Source organism: Carcharodon carcharias, chromosome 7, assembly GCF_017639515.1.
Source record: "Carcharodon carcharias isolate sCarCar2 chromosome 7, sCarCar2.pri, whole genome shotgun sequence".
Classification (NCBI taxonomy): domain Eukaryota; kingdom Metazoa; phylum Chordata; class Chondrichthyes; order Lamniformes; family Lamnidae; genus Carcharodon; species Carcharodon carcharias.
In genome coordinates, this window is record NC_054473.1 from 40463375 (window position 1) to 40481138 (window position 17764).

General features: G+C 42.1%; 1 protein-coding gene across 1 annotated transcript in view; it reads right to left on the bottom strand.

The window, feature by feature from the left end:
- dnah12 (dynein, axonemal, heavy chain 12) overlaps positions 1–17764 on the bottom strand; it is a 357153-nt gene that overhangs the window by 156025 nt on the left and 183364 nt on the right. Inside the window, exons 37-39 of the mRNA XM_041191445.1 lie at positions 16445–16596; positions 8666–8804; positions 1695–1861 (exon numbers count right to left, since the gene is read on the bottom strand). Of these exons, the coding sequence (XP_041047379.1) occupies positions 1695–1861; positions 8666–8804; positions 16445–16596 (458 nt within the window). The remainder of the gene's footprint in view (positions 1–1694; positions 1862–8665; positions 8805–16444; positions 16597–17764) is intronic.

Here is a 17764-nt window from a genome sequence, read left to right on the forward strand (position 1 = left end):
ATACCTCAAAGATTCTGATCTACATTCAAGTCCTTATTATAATTTTTATTTTAGGAATAAATGAAGTGATTTCTGGCAGATTAAGGCTGTGCCCACAAGAATAGATAATAAAAACAAAAAAAAGGACAAAGAAAGCTTTGCTGGAAAATATTGGTACCTCACCGAATTTATTTGTTTAAAGCGTTATCACCATTGTCATGTCCTGAGTGAAACATTCTTGAGGGGTGATTTTCAAATTTGCAGCAATTTGTTTTACACAGCAATTTAAACATAAAATCACATTAGTTAAAGCATTCAAATTGTGATGCATACTTAACACAGAAGTAAATCTTCTCCATTTAGGGAGTGAAACACACCAATCATATATGAATAAGAAGTTTCTTAATGTCCTCATGTGTGGGTATCACATCATGTTAACACATAGCAGTCAGCACAATGATGCAATAGATGGTGCAAGGATATTACAGTGTAACTGATCAGAAATGGAACTTCAAATTAATTCTTTTTATTTTGGTTTGATGACCAACAGGCAGCTGATGCATAATGAGCCCACCCGATAAAAATTAATTTCACTCTGTATATTTCTCTTGACATCCAGAATTAGCAAACTACCTTTTGAGATTTTCAAACTCTTTACTCATGGCCCTTTTCACCCATTAATTAACTTTAAGAGAATGTTCCAAAATATCCCAAACATTCCCTTTTAAACATTGGAACAGAGGTACTGTGAACATCTTAGATTTTCAGCAGTTGACATTTCAGATTCAAGAAGAAACTGTCAGTCATTTATGAATTCAGCTAATCCTGCAATCTCTATATATTTAAAACACTATATTTAAATTATGAGTTTTAGAGACTTTCACCCTCATTATCAAGGAGACTACAACAATCTGGGGTAGATCAAGTGCAGCAGTCTTGACTTTTAAAATTCCTTTGTGAAAAGATTGAGGGTGGGATTTTCTGGCCACATCCGCCAACGGGATCTTTGGGTCCCGCCAAAGTCAATGCAGATTTGAATGGTTTGTCACATCTGCTCTGAGGGGGCCCGCCGCGGTGGGGCTGGAAAATCCTGGCCTGAGTTTTTTAGGACAGCTACCATAAAAACAGAAGAAAATTGTGACAATTTTGTCACAGTCAATGCTCAGGGTATTTTGTAGAGGAAAATATATTGCTTACAAGACTGAGCGGAAGTTTCCGGCCCCCACAGTGGGGTTGGGGCCGAAAAATGTGGTGAGCTATTCAAAAGTCCATTGACTGCGGCGGGACCAGAAGGTCCCATCAGCAGGAGGGACTAGAAAATTCCAGCCTCAGGATAGTGTAGTATTATTCTGAGTAATCATGATTTTATTTCATGGGCAAGTAAACAGACACAAATCATTTGACTTTGTCAGAAAAGAAACAAAGGGTTCCATCTAAAATTCTGACAGGTTTGGGTTAAAATGTGGTTAAGAAATGTAAAAGATGTACTTTTATTTGAACATCTGTCAGTGGAGCAATCATGGCAATGCTGAGTATTTCTGCTAATTTGTATTATCTGCACTGTTAGCTGACACAGATACAATGAACTATTTGATTTTCTTCATGAATTGTGGTCTTAATGACTGCACTATTCATTCCAAACAAATTATCTAAATATTAGTGCACAGGTTAGAAAGGCTTAAATGTTTGACAATAGCTTTAAACTGCATAGTTACCAGTTTCCATGGTCAAAGTATTGCCTGAGCAGTTCAATTGGAGGCTGAGCACCATATATTTCCAATGCTGGCATGTTCATATCATCTACAAAGATCACACACTTCTTTCCCATCGGAGGGCCATATACTCCCTTCCGCCTTTTATCCAACCTGGACATGATAATGTTCTATTAGACAGAATAAAAACAAAATTAATTCTATATTCATGAGAACATAAGAAATAGGAACATGAATAGGCCATTCAATGGCTGTTCAACCGTTCAATAAGATCATGTCTGATTTGATTTTGGTTTCAACTCCACTTTCCTGCGAGTTCCCATAACCACCGACCCCTCCAATACAGTTCAAGAATCTGTCTATCTCAGCCTTAAATACGTTCAATAACTCAGCCTTCACAGCTCTCTGGGGTAGAAAATTCCAAAGATTTATGACTCTCGGAGAAGAAACTCTTCTCCATATCCTTCTTAAATGGGAGTACCCTTACTATGAAACCGTGCCCTCTTGTTTTGGATTCCCCTACAAGAGGAAATGTCCTCTCAGCATCTGCCCTGTCAAAACCCCTCAGAATCTTATATATTTCAATAAGATCATCTCTTATTCTTCTAAACTCCAATCAATATAGGCCCAACCTGCTAAATGTTCCTCATATGACAATCCCTTCATCCCAGGAATCAACCTAGTGAACCGTGTCTGAACTATCTCTAATGCAAATATAGCCTTCCTTAAATAAGCAGACCAAAACTGGATGCAGTACTTTACAGGGCATTGGTAAGACCACACCTAGAGTTGTAGCAAGACTTCCCTACTTTTATATTCCAACCCTACCTTGCAATAAAAGCCAAAATTCCAAACGTTTTCCTAATTACTTGCCATATCTGCATGCCAACATTTTGGTTCAAATAAAAGGATATCGAGGTCCTTAGGTACCACAGTATTCTGCAGTCTCTCTCCATTTAAATAATATTTTGCTTTTCTGTTTATCCTACCAAAATAGATAACCCTACATTTCCTCACATTATACTGCTTCTGGCAAATTTTTGCTCACTCACTTAATGGCTTGGAGGAAGGGACTAAGTATATTGCAGCCAAATTTGCTGATGATATTACGATTAATGGGAAAACAAATTGTGACACAAGGGGCTGGATTTTCAAAGCCCAGTGGGAATGGAACCAATGTTTGGTGGGCCCATAATTTTCCACCGCTGGCTGGTATTGCAATATCTATATACCTTTATAGACTCTATGGGCTGCAGTTTCCCTCTGAGGTCGTTAGAACACGCCATCGGGGGAACTTCTGTGTACTGACCCCATGTTGGAGGGAGAGAGCACCTCCCCCCCACCCAAACCAAGGCAATTTTTCAGTACCAGGCCAATTAATGGCCAGAGGATGCACTCACTGTCCAATTAAGGAAGATGGACAGACCCCCAATGCTGCTCCGCTATTCAATAAGATTGTGACTGAGTTGATTTTGGCTTCAACTCCACTTTCCTGCGAGTTCCCCATAACTACTGACCGCAACCCCCTCACACCACCAACCCCAACCCAAACCACCCCCTCACTATAGTTCAAGAATCTGTCTCAGCCTTAAATATGACACACAACAACTTCACTGTTGAAGGTGGGAGCTGCAGATGTACATAAGACAGAGAGAGAGAGAGAGAAAAAAGGTGCCTCTATCTTGTTCATTATATAAAAATAGAAAGAGGCCATAGATTCCAGTCTATACGTGGTGGGGGACTTGCGGCTGCAGCTGTGGCCATTATCATATAGAAGCTGAAGGTCAGTGGGGGAGGAGGGGTGTTTAAAAAGCTCCCCAGAGCACTGGTGCTCCAGTCGTATTGCAGCCACTGCAGTCTGCTGACTGGAAAATTCTGATCAATGTGGGAGAGGGGCCTTAACACGCTTAATTATATTTATTCGCTGCCTCCTGTTTGTGCTCCAACCTCGATCTGGCCTTTTCAAAAAAATGGGTCAGGGGTGGAACCACGTTAGCAAACTGGCACACCAGCCAGCGATGATCCCATCCCATTGGATTGGAAAATCTAGCCCCTTGTGTCACGGTTTGTTTTCCCATTTATCGTAACATCATCAGCAAATTTGGCTGCAATATAGTTAGTCCCTTCCTCCAAGTTATTAATATAGATTGTGAACAGTTGAGGTCTGAGCACTGATCCATGGCACCCCGCTAGGTATAGTTCATCAACTTGAAAATGATCCATTTATCCCAACTTTGTTTTCTTGTTGGTTAGCCAATTCTCTATTTATGTTAATATATTACCCCCAACACCTTGAGCTCTTAGTGCAGTAACCTTTTAGGTGGCATCTTATTGAATGCCTTTAGAAGTCCAAATACTCAACATTTGAAAAGGTTCTCCTTTCTCCACCTTGTTTGTTACATCCTCAATTTGTCAAACCTGATTTCCCTTTCACCAAACCATGTTGACTCTTGGTTGCAACATGATTTTCTACACGCCCTGCTAATCCTTCCTTAATAATGGATTACAGCATTTTCCCAATGACAGCTGTTAAGCTAACTGGCCTATAATTTCCTGTTTTCAGTCTCCCATCTTTCTTGAATAGGGGCATTATATTTGTAGTTTTCCAAACTACCGGGACCTTTCCTGAAACTAGGGAATTTTGGAAGATTACAAGCAATGCATCCATTATCTCAGCAGCCACTTCTTTTAAGATCCTAGGATTCAGGCCGTCAAGTCCAGGGGGACTTGTCAGCCTTTAGTTCCATTAATTTGTCTAGTACTTGTTAATGTACTTGATAATGATAGCTTTAAGTTCCTCTTTCCCTTTTGTTCCCTGATTTTCTACTATTGGGATACTTTTAGTGTCTTGAAGACAGGCATAAAACATTTCTTCAAAGTCTCTGCCATCTACTTGTTTCCATAATGAAAGTATGGGTATTTCAATTCATTACTTTATTTATAATTTATACTGGGCTACTTCAAGTTAGAACTACATATTTATATCCCAGGATATTGCTCCAGAATGAGTGGGACCAACAGTTTATCTCCTTAACCAATGAGATGTAAGGACTGAGAAGGAAATAGAGGATTGACAAGGATGGAAGTTAATGGATGTTTGGGTTCTCAGCCAAGCATGCATAATGAGGCTTGGCTGAGAGTCCAGACAACTATTACTCTTATTGAAACTCCTGTGCCCAGGAGAAAACATTGCTTGATTGACAGCTCAATGTCCCTGATCTCTGCTGTCAATTTCACAATGTTTGTTTACACAATGATAAATGGTTTCAAGGGTTTGCAGATTTTTGTTATTGATACTTTAAAGAGTCTAAATGATTGACACTTTTATTAGCTTGTAGTGAAAGTTATGAATGAATGATTTTCTAAAAACACATCCTACTGTCACTGCAGGGTTCATTAGTTCTAGACATTATATCGTGGGTTCATTAGTTCTAGACAGCATATAGTAGGTCAATGGGCATGGAAGTGCCGTAGCTTGGCATGGGGTGCATGAAAGGTCATAGTGGGTAAGTGGAAAGGCAGAGCTTGGCAAAGAGAGCATAGGAAGGCCTTTGGAACTTACCTTTGAAAATGTCTCCTCATACAAACTAGGTTTATGACTTTTCTGAGGGGCTATGAACCACAACTCTTTAAAAACCTAGTCCAACTCCTTTAAAAGGAGGGGGGCGTGGAGTAGGACATGCCAGGTCGGGTGTGCCAGATGTGGGCTTTTGATGGAACCAGTATACACCCTTTAAAGGCACTCCCGAAAAACAGGCAGCCTGGGAATGGGGCAGGAAGCCCTGAATCAGGTCCTGTCTGCCATTTTTAAAGGGCTCCTGTGTTATCATGACTCGGTGAAAATTCAGGCCAAAGAGAGGGAGATAGAGCACAGGTTAAGAGAGAGAGAGAAAAGGGACAGAAACAAAAAAAAGACAAACTATAAAAATGAAAAATGTGAACTATTTCAAATCTCTAAGAATTAACAACATGCAGGAATAAGACTGAATGTAGTGGGCCCCTTTCAGCACCAAACAGTTGGATTAGCATTAATGATCAATTATTTAAAAGGTACTTACGCCCTTAATCATCAACTTTCTACAGAAAGTTTAATGGCCAATTAACGTGCAAATTCAGTGAGTAATTAAAAAATAATGGAGAGGCTAAGGGCAAGATGTTTGTTTGCGCAAAGGAAGTAGCAAAGTAAGATAAATCAAACTGTAAATTCTGAAGATTCGCAACTTGCTGGCAAATTTGCACATTAATAACTGTGCCATGTGGTTATTTTTAAATATGATTTGTCCTAATAAGCAGCCAGTTTGTAAACTGCATCCATGCCAGCCATCTGCGAGTCCCTGATGTCAGCGGCCCAATCAAATGGCCGACAGTACTGAAGCCAGCAGCACCAGTGGGAGAGATGGGCAGCTCAGAGAGCTCAGGAGCACCTCACAGGAGCCAAGCAGGCAAGCCCATTAGGGCCAGCCTTTCCTTTGGAACTCTGCACCTCTAGTTCCAATGATCCCTCATCCTAGTTGCTGGGCAGCCATCCCTGCAATTTATCCCACATTCCCCACCCATAGATCGGATACACACACGCACGCACGCGCACACACGCACACACAAACCCCCCGGGCCATGCAAATCCTGTCCAATGTCTCAGGCTGGTTATTAGAAAATGCACAGAAGCATTAGAATGATTAAATCTATGATTTTCATATAGGAAATCCTCTGACCTGCACTTAAAGCCTCACTGAAGGCACAGGATTGAATTTGCTGTATGTGAATTATGAGCCAGAATCTACAATGCAATACTGCAATGCACAGCAAGCTTGAATACGCTGCATAGGCTGATTATAAAACTTATGGTGAGGAAATTTAAAACATAAGAAACTGAAACATTTTGAGTTTATTCTGAAACTATGGTTAACTATCCTAATTACTTGAAGTTAGATATTGAAGTACATAGACAAACATTTTTATGGTTCAATGTCAAGGGCATTTTGTAATTTATGTTTTTCCAATATTATTCTCTTTTTGCACCTCTCAAACCCTGTTTAAACTTTGGCAGTAGGTTAAGCCAAGACAGTAATAACCAGACAGTTATTGGTGGACTGTTCAACTGTGGAGGACACACACCAAGGCCATTTCTTTCTCACCACATACTGTTGCGCTTATCTGACTTTTTAATTTATACATTTCAGAAGTATAACTTTTAGTTTGGGGACTGAAATTTTTAAATGCAAGATAAATTGAAATCCCTGTTCAGAAGTTGGTAAACAAACTTCACATAAGTGAAATCAAAGGTTGGTCTGTGTTTATTCAATAAGGACAGAGTTGGAAGTGGGAAAACCCTGATCAATGGGTGACTCCTCTCTAAGCTCTTGTTGGGAGATGGGATATCTACAGTTATCTCACTGAGAGGTTTAAATATTCATGTGGGTCCTAGAATCAAAGGGATCTTTTGAAGGTAAAGGCAAATGGTTTGAATTTCAGTCTGGAATATCTCAGATATGTCAGCAACTCAAGAGTTGCTATGGAAAAGATTATGCAGGGAGGTACCTTTTTGTTTCGGATTTATCTGTGATTTCTCACAGAAAGGTTGAGTTGGTGTTTGTAAGCCACTGGGGTCAGAAGGCAGAGAAAGAATCTGCCAAGAGCTGTGGACCTGGAGCAGAGGACTATCAGAAACCAACAGTGTTTTCTGTGGAAACACAAATCAAGAACGCAGTGAGGCCCCAAGCTTGAGCCGAGGAATCCACAATTGTGAGGTTTTGAAGGAGAATTGGAGGGTTGTCTAGCCAAATGCTAATGGATAGATCCCAAGAAATCTCACACCTTGGAGAATAGCTGAAACATGAAGAAGAAACGAATGTGATTTCAGACGAGCTGTACCATACCTACTTTTGGTCCCAGGAGAATTGAATAAACCCTCACGATCCTGTAAAGTATTAGGGTAACTCTTGGGTGGAAATAAAAGTACGTTAGGGTGTAAAATATTAGTGTTTACAAAATATAATGGGCTTTAACTTCTAGTGCGATGGCAAATGAGTCGGATTGCCGTTCTGCTCAAAATGACTTAACTTGAAATCCAGGCGATCCTATCTCACCCGTCTTTCTGACTCAGGCCAGGCAAGATCTATATAGTGCAGCTCGCTCCTAGGGCCTATAGTCGAGGGCAGCTCAGTCGCAGGTAAGTAAAACACGCCCCCTTTTTTATGTCACTAGTCATAGCTGGGGCAAGGAGTCAGGCCTGACTGGGGCAGAGTAGGGAGGGGCATTTGGCCTGGCTGAGATTAGGTAGTGTTGGGTGGGGGGGTAGTCAGCAATCAGGCCTTGGGGGAGAGGAAGTTCCCATGGGGATTGGGGAGTTCCTGTGGCAGGGATCCCCTGGGTTTGGGGGAAGAGTCCGGTGGGCATGGGGAGTCCAATGGGTGGGGCAGTGGGGGAAACCTCTCCTGAGGATTCAATGTTAGTCTGTACCCAGAAGCTAGAAGTTGTGGTTTTAATTCTAACTTTTTCTGGCAACATATTGATGTAACACAGTCAGAACCATCTGAAGTTTGCGATTTAAAATCACATTTTCAGATGGTTCTCAGTGCAGGGCAATTGCCCATTGGAAATTTGCACTTCCGGGCAGTTGCCATGCAATCTTTACCTGGGAACTTCCAGAGGGGGTTTTCCTCAATGTATCTTTGGGGTATCCCCGCAGATACACTGCCCTGAAGCTCGGAAGTTATGGCCCAGTATTAAATTAGTAGTGTTTGCTTTGTTGAACCCTTGTACAGTAAATGTTTTTGTTTAAAAAGTGAAATCTTGTGGCATATTTCTTTCAGTTAATAATGAAGTTCAAATTTCTTTTTCAAAGTTACTGCTATCTACCAAGATTGCAACAATACATGCAGACAGGAGTCATTTGAAAATGAGAAGGAGCAAAATTGCTGTCAATCCTCTTTTTTCCCCAACTTGCCCAGAGACTTTAAAAAGTGATGAAGTACCTGAATCTGATTAGCACCAGTTCGTGCAGAAAAGTTGATGAAGAAAGGTACGTAGCGCTCCTTATCCAAATTGTTCATTAGTTTATCTTGAACGTAGAGTGACTTCCCAGTGCCAGTCTGGCCCACAAACAGAAGTGGGCTGTGTGAATTAAAAATACATTAGTTTTACAAATTGTTTAAAATTGCAGTATGTTAGTAATATTTCTAACTGTATGTACATTCTGTAAACTAAACATACATAAAACATAATGGAATAAATAACTTGGTTAAATGCATTTGCTAGATATAAATCACGCATTTATATGCACAGTAAATTGAATGAACCAGAAAATTTTATTTTGCACATTTTATATGGCTACATATCCAGGTGAAGACAAGTGCCAGTAAAGAAATGAAGATTACAGTAACTCTCTCTATGATAGAATTCAACTTTAAAAATAAATGGATAGATTATAGTCTTCACCCCTGGGTGAAACAGTTTGTTTGGCCTCATAGAATCCACCTGATTTTCATTTAATTGATTCTAATGGAATGAAAAATGGGCAGGTTCTATAAAGGACTGGCATCCATTACAGCAGATTGTCAACCATGTACTAAAGATGAAATCTACTGCAAAGTTTCAATATCAAAGACCTTGCAAAAAACTAATTTATCAGCTAATAAGTCTTTGATTAATAGTAACATACTTTTGTTTTATTCTATCCTTGCAATATATTTTTATTTAAACAGTGACCTAATGATATTATCCAGGGTATTGGCACAACAATGTTATTGAATTTGGTGGTGTGATAAAATTGCCAACTCTGGCTGGATATATTCCCAAAGACGTCGGCAGAAGTGAGTTCCACTTATCTTCTGCTCGAGAGCAAACCTCTGCTACACTGTGCAGTAAAGGGTGATATAGTTAATTTCAACAGAGTGGCTGCTCACTAACCGGCTCCCTCTCTGTGCATGAGTGACAGATTCCAGAGGACAAGGCACAGAGCCACATGCCGCTCCAGCCAGTGCCAACACCAGAACTGCTCCAGCCAGTGCCAACACCAGAACCTCCACCAGAATGTGAGCCTGGGGCTAGAGCATTCCACTGCAGTGTGTGGCCTGGGCAACATTCCATTCTGCAGGGGGAGGTCACTGCTACTCAAAACACAATGCGTCATCTTGGAAATATAATGCAAAACTCATATCCTATTCAGAAAATGGGGAATAAGCCCATTCGTTGTGACTTTATTTTCAAAGCACTCCCCCCATTGCCTCATTGAATGAGTCTGGAGGGACATCCCTCCCAGTTGGAAGCTTTTTCCTCCTGGCATCAAGCAAAGCACTGAGGGCACAGGCCCTGCACATGCAATATCTGCTACCTGCATTAAAGATGGCACAGACCAAACACACACATAGAAGAGAGCTTTCCTTGCTCCTTCGCTGCTGATGTTGCGGCGCATGATGACATCATCGCACATATTCGCAAGCTGGATACTGGCAAACAAGGAAGCATGCGCGATCCAATCTCCTAGAATGCTTACTTTCTGGCAAGTGGGAGATTGATGCCTATTCTGGGAGTGTTGGCAACCCTATGGTGTGATAGCACTGAAGTAACATACACCATTGATTATACATGGTCCTTGGGTTCATGAGCATCTGCACTCACAATAATTGAGCATTGTTATTGACTGTTTAATTTAATTTAATACCCCTGATTTTATTATCAAGCATTGTTGAGCAAATATTGGAATAATCACTGAACTTATACATGAGGATGTTAATGTTAAATATAATTCTTACTTTGATTTTTGAAAAAGGTCCTGATGAGGAACTCCCTTTAAAATTATATTGGGATCTAACAGTTCAGTTTTAATCCCAGGAGAATATCTAGCATCAGTGGGTGGGCAAGCATGCTTTCTACCCAATGTCCTTGGGATGAGGCCCAAGCCATTTTGAGGGCCAGATTTTATAAGCACCCAGCTCACCAATCAGGGTGGGTGGAAAATCTAGGGGTTCATCCACAGAGTTTACCCACAGAAGTAATGAGCTCTCAGGTGGGAGGCAATTTCAGGGGTGGGGATTGTGGATTATGCAAGGCACAGATTGGGTGCAGCAGGCCAGAAGATTTTTGTGGGGTCAGGAGAAGCATTTTTTCAGTGACCGTTTTCTAAGCTGCGAGTAGTCGTCACTTTAAAGACTTGAGCTGCTGTACATTGGCTACCAATGGACAGAGCATGTACAGTGAACACTCCATCCAATAGTACCCCAGTTGCATTGCAGCCCTATGTGTGTCATAGGACCCTGATTAGTATATTGAAAGTATTCTCCCACCTGAAACAGACAAGTATCTGGGCAGCCAACATGAAGGCCTCAACAAAAATGGGAATGGAACAGTTAATAATGTGCTGATATTTTCTGGCTTGCTATAGTTCCAGTCCCACCAGGAGGAGGCTGTGAATATGAATCCCCATAAGCTTAAAAGTTATTATTGTTGCATATTGACATTCTCAGATAAGTTCTGGAACCAGCAGCACTGATGAGCAAATGCAGTGGAAAAATTCATCAGTATAATAAACATTCAAAGTGACTAAAATATTTTAATGAACATTCCCTTAAAATGAATTAGTCAGTGCAAAAGGTATAATGGCAATATAGTGGTGAGTCTTCACTTTTACCTAAAAAATGCTACATACAGTATTACTGCACTTTTGGATCTAACTGAAGGAATTCAGAACAAGGAACTGATCCCCAAAATTCACTATGATATTCCCAGTGCCAGGCTGAGCTACACTGTATTAGCTTTAGTAAGACTTCTTCAACAAATGGTCTCGCAGTTTCTTGTGTAGTTACTGTGGGCGGCAATTTAACTGCGGTGTCTGGTTCCCAACGGTGTAACAGGAACTATGTGCCACTTGCTCTCTTGCTCTTTACCATTTCATATATGATTCTAAATGAAAATCTAAGTGCCAGCAGCGTGCATGGAAAACGTGTGATTCTGTGACAAGGGAACCTTTTCATTGGTGAAACCTACCATCAAATGGCAATGCTGCAGCTACTGGTGGGCTATAAAAGAGGCTCCTGAACTAAAAGGGAGGCTCTGCATCCCCCACAACTTTGCTGCCAAACACTAGTAACAATTTTTTACAATGTTTTGCCTGGGTGGCTGCATCCTGACCAGCTTACCCTTCTTGTGGTGCCTGCTGCTAGCATTGCAGCCTCTGCTGTTGAACAGCAAGAGCTTTCCTTTGTGGCATTCTCTTCTCCTGCTCCCAAGATTGAAGGAATATGGGTGTTTTTTTTTTTTAATTCTTTCATAGCTAAGCCGTCTAGGCTCTGAAGAAGAGCCATATGGGTTCAAAATGCTAACTGTTTCTCTCTCCACAGATGCTGCCAGATCTGCTGAGTTTTCCCAGCATTTTCTGTTTTTATTTCAGCATTTTTATTGCTCATCCTGAATTGCCCAAAAAAGTGATGGTGAGCTGCCTTCTTGAACCACTGCAGTCCATGTGGTGGAGGTACACCGACACTGCTGGTAGGGAGGGAATTCCAGGACTTTGACCCAGCAACAGTAAAAGAACGGCAACATAGTTCCATGTCAGGATGATGTGTGGCTTGGAGGGGAACTTGCAGGCAGTGGTGCATCTGCTGCCCTTGTATGTCTAGATGGTAGAGGTCATGGACTTGGAAGGTGCTGTTGAAGATGCCTTGGTGAGTTGCTGCAGCGCATCTTGTAGATGGTACACACTGTTGCCACTATGTGCCGGTGGTAGAGGGAGTGAATGTTGGTACTGGTGGATGGAGTGCCAAATCAAGCAGGTTGCTTTGTCCTGGATGGAGTTCAGTTTCTTGACTGCTGTTGGAGCTGCAATCATACAGGCAATTGGAGAATATTCCATCACACTCCTGACTTGAGCCACGTAGATGTGGACAGACTTTGGGGAGTCAAAAGGCAAGTTACTCTCTGCAATATTCCCAGACTCTGACCTGCTCTTCTAGCCACAGTGTTTATATGGCTGGTCCAGTTTAGTTTCTGGTCAATGGTAACCAGATGTTGATAGTGGGGAATTAATTGAATGTCAAAGGAAGATGGCAGATACACTTTTGTTGGAGATAGTCATTGGCTGGCACGTCTGGTGTGAATGTTACTTGCTACTTATCAGCCCAAGCCTAAGTGATGTCCAAGTCTTGCTGCATATGGGCATGGGGTGCTTCATTATCCGAGTAGTCGTGAATGGTGCTGAATATTGTGCAATCAGCAAACAACCCCACTTCTGACCTTTTGATGGAGAGAAAGTTATAGCTGAAGCAGCAGAAGATGGTTGGGCCTTGGACACTACCTGGTGGAACTCCTGCACTGAATGTCCTGAGGCTGAGCTGACTGACCAACAACCACAACCATCTTCCTTTGTGCTAGGTATGACTCCAACCAGTGGAGAGTTTTCCCCCGATTCCCATTGACTTTGGGCTCCTTGATGCCACACTCAGTCAAATGCTGCCTTGATGTCAAGGGCAGTCACTCTCATTTCATCTCTGGAGTTCAACTCTTTTGTCCATGTTTGGACTAAAGCTGTAATGAGGTCAGGAGCTAAAGAGGTCAGAAGTGGGGATGTTTGCTGATTGCACAATATTCAGCAACATTCACGACTACTCGGATACTGAAGCACCCCATGCCCATATGCAGCAAGACTTGGACAACACTTAGGCTTGGGCTGATAAGTAGCAAGTAACATTCACACCAGACAAGTGCCAGCCAATGACCATCTCCAACAAAAGTGTATCCGCCATCTTCCCTTGACATTCAATTAATTCCCCACTATCAACATCTGGTTACCATTGACCAGAAACTAAACTGGACCAGCCATATAAACGCTGTGGCTAGAAGAGCAGGTCAGAGTCTGGCGAAACCCAAACTGAGTAGTGAGCTGGTTACTGTTGAGTCAGTGCCATTTGATAGCACTGTCGATGACCCCTTCCATCACTTTGCTGAAAGTCAAGAGCAGACTGATGGGGTGGTAGGTGGTTGGGTTGGATTTGTCCTGCTTTTTGTGGACAGGGCATACTTGGGCAATTTGCCACATTGCTGGGTAGATGCCAGTATCATAGCCAAGGGCGTGGCTAGTTCTGGAGCACGTTTTCAGTACTATTGCTGGAATGTTATCAGGGTGCATAGTCTTTACAATATCCAGTGCCTTAAGTCTTGGTATCATGTGGAGTAAATCGAATTGGCTAAAGACTGGCATCTGTGATGCTGCAGACCTCAGGAGGAGGCCGAGATGGTTCATCCACCCGGCACTTCTGGCTGAAGATTATTGCAAATACTTCAGCCTTATCTTTTGTGGAGCCTTCTCCTCCAATCAGTTGTTTAATTGACCACCACCATTCACGACTGGATGTGGCAGGACTGCAGAGCTCAGATCTGATCCATTGGTTGTGGAATAGCTCAGCCCTGTCTATCACTTGCTGTTTATGCTATTTGGCATGCAAGTAGTCCTTAATTGTAGCTTCACCAGGTTGACAGCTCATTTTTAGGCATGCCTGGTTCTGCTCCTGACACACCCTCCTGCGTTTTTCATTGAACAAAGGTTGATCCTCTGGCTTGATGGTAGAGTGAGGGATATGCTGGGCCATAAGGTTAGATTGTGGTTGCATATAACTCTGCTGCTGATGGCCCAAAGCACCTCATGGATGCCCAGTCTTGAGTTGCTAGATCTGTTTGAAATCTATCCCATTCAACACGATGGTAATGCCACACAATGGAGGGTATCCTCAATGTGAAGACCAGACTTCATCTCCACAAGGACTGTGCAGTGGTCACTCCTACCACATCTGCAACAGGTAGATTGGTGTGGATGAGGCCAAATAGGTTTTTCCCTCTTGTTGGTTCACTCACCACCTGCTGCAGACCCAGTCTAGCAGCTATTTCCTTTAGGACTTGGCTAGTTTGGTCAGTAGTGGAGCTACTGAGCCACTCTTGGTGATGGAATTTAAGTCCCCCACCCAGAGTACATTCTGTGCCCTAGCCACCCTCAGTGCTTCCTCTAAGTGCTGTTCAACATAGAGGAGTACTGATGATTGGCTAAGGGGTGGGGGGGCGGGGTGGGGGGGGGGGGGGTGGGCGTGCAGGGAGTGCAGTGGGGTGGTGGTGTGCGGGGGTGAACTGGTAATCTTGTCCATGTTTGACCTGATGCCATGAGACTTTATGGGGTCCAAAGTTGATGTTGAGGACTCCCAAGGCAACTCCCTCCAAACTGTACACCACTCTGCCATCTCGTCTGGTGCGTCTTTCCTGACAGTGGGACAGGATATACCCAGGAATGGTTATGGTAGTGTCTGGGACACTTATGTGCAAGGTATGATTCTGTGAATAGGACTATGTCAGGTTGTTGCTTGACTAGTCTATGGGACAGCTCTCCCAATTTTGGCACAAGCCCCTAGATGTTATTAAGGAGGACTTTGCAGGATCGACAAGGCTGGGTTTGCTATTGTCATTTCCAGTGCCTAGGTCGATGCTGGGTGATCTATCTGGTTTCGTTCTTTTTTGTAGACTTTGTAGCAATTTGATACAACTGACTAGCTTGCTAGGCCATTTCAGAGGGCATTTAAGAGTCAGCCTATTGCTGTGGATCTCTAGTCAAATATAGGCCAGAACAGGTAAGGATGGCAGATTTCTTTTCCTAAAGGACATTAGTGAACCAGATGGGTTTTTATGACAATCAACAATGGTTTCATGGTCATTATTACTAAGACCAGCTGTTAATTACAGAGTTGTTAATTGAATTTAAATTCCACCAACTGCTGTGATGGGATTTAAACCTGTGCCCCAGAGCATTAGCATGGGCCTCTGGATTACTAGTCCAGTGACACTACCACAATGCCATCGCCTCTCCCTAAAGAGACCCATTGGTATTCCAGCAACAGAGCTGTGTGAAGAAGACAGACAGTGTTAATGAGAACATGTATACCCATGGATTTCACCCATAGAACTGATGAGCAGGGAGATTTCTAACTCCTTCTATTGTCCACAACCAAAACTCCACCCATAACATTCTGTGCTCCTTCCATTTCGAGCTGCAATCCTGGCACCACATGTGCTTCTGGAGACATTGCAAAAATGGTCACTCTAAGGTTTACAATAGAACCTTACCTTCCATCCTCCTCCTGTCACCTTCACGCTTGTCCCAACCATCATTCCCAACTACAATACAATCAAGACATTAGGCCAGTCTTTCTTCCACTCCTCAATACCTTCACTCCCACCCCTTTCCCCCACCTTACCCTTGACTCATCCTTGCCAGTGCTGCCATTCTCCTGCTCCCCTCCCTTGTGCTGCAGAGTTTAGCAAAGAAAACTACTGGTCTTATACACAACTGCACAAGGTGCATGTCACCTTTAAATAAACATGAACGGGGTGCCATGCAATTCTTGTGCACCACTGACTTTACATTGAATGTAGGACGTAATGATAAAAAAATTATGCTAATGAGTATTCATGGCATACTAAAGTATTACAAGTGGGAACTCACCATATGCCAGCATGAGGCCTGATATGTCACAAACACAAATCTTGGCATCTCAACCCATCATTAGGAATTCAAAATTTCAGTTCCCACCTAATTCAGTCACCTGCATACCACATTTCCCTCTCTTGCAGGTTCCATAAAATTCCCCCAGTATAACTGCAGCCACTAGAGGGCCCAGCTCTTTAAATTTGAATTATCTGCATGACTGTTTCATTATATAGTGTAAAAGAGAACCAGTGCAAATCAAAGAACATTTTCTAATAAGCAGATTCTTCCTTACTTTCCATTTGTAACACAGAGGTCCAACAGGTAGGTGTATCTGACTGTGTCCATAGTAGGAACTATGATGTCTTGGACTTTTGTGTTCTTATCACCCAGAGCAAGAGTCTTTATTGTTTCATTCCAGTGGACCCAACGTCCTCTGCCTTTAAACTGTAAAAGTGTTGCAGAGTCAACAGAAAGTAGTTCATAGGCAAATTAAAAATTACTTTGTGTGTATTAAATTAATTTTTCAACAATTTCTCTTAGTTTTGTTCACCTCCTCAAAACATACACATCTTTAAAGATATGTAATCCAATTATGACTTCTGCTTACTGCCCCACTTGCCAGAGGAAACAATTTCTCCCTGCTTACTCTCTCAAAGTCCTTCTTTATTTTGAAGATCTCTATGAGATCCTCCCTTAACCTTCTCTGCTTTAAAGAGAAAATTCAGCTTCTCCAATCTCCACACATAACCAAAGTCTCTTATCTCTAGTATCATCCTGGTTAAATCCCTTCTGTTACCTCTCCAGTGCCTTGACAACCTTCCTAATGTGTGGTTCCCAGAATTGTGCACACTACTCCATGTGAGTCGAACGAGTTATTTGTAAAGGTTTAGCATGACTTGCTTGTATTTTATTCAACACCCTTATATCCCATAATGTTCCAACTATATATTTATGGCACATAGTTACAAATGTAGGCTCTTAGATCCTTTTTGTCCTGGCTGGCCAAATTGCAGGGATGAGGATATTTGCATAAATGGAGTTGGTTCATTGCACCTATCCTGAACCACCGGTCGGAATATCACAGATATCATGGTGCTCTGAAGGCAGAAGACTCTTGAAGAAGCCAACAAAAATTTTCAGTTTCATATCTTCTGTACCCTCTGGAATCAATTATCTTTCCATCGTAAAAATTTTGAGGTCTTTTTAAGGCTCTAAGTTCCCTGAAAGTTTCGAAGGATGGAATGGGTGGAACTCCCCGGGGAATCCTGGAAATTCCCCTTGACATAGGGGAACACAAGTTCCTGCCCCTCCTTAGAGAGGAATTTTTTTTTCACCCTCCCCAAATCCAAGAATCGTGAAGTTTAACCACTGTTGCAGTTTGCATTTGCATGGGTTCTGGCAACACAAACTGCATTACGGACAGGGACTCTATTTTTTAACTCTTGACTTAGACTATAACATTATTTGCTTGATGAAATGCTTGACTGTAAGAATGTTTACTGAGAGTAAAATCACTATGTTCAGTAATACCACTCATATTAGAAAATCTATATCCTTGCCTTACCAAAGTAAAAATTGGATATATGAATTGTTAGTCCAAATTTCCCTGCTG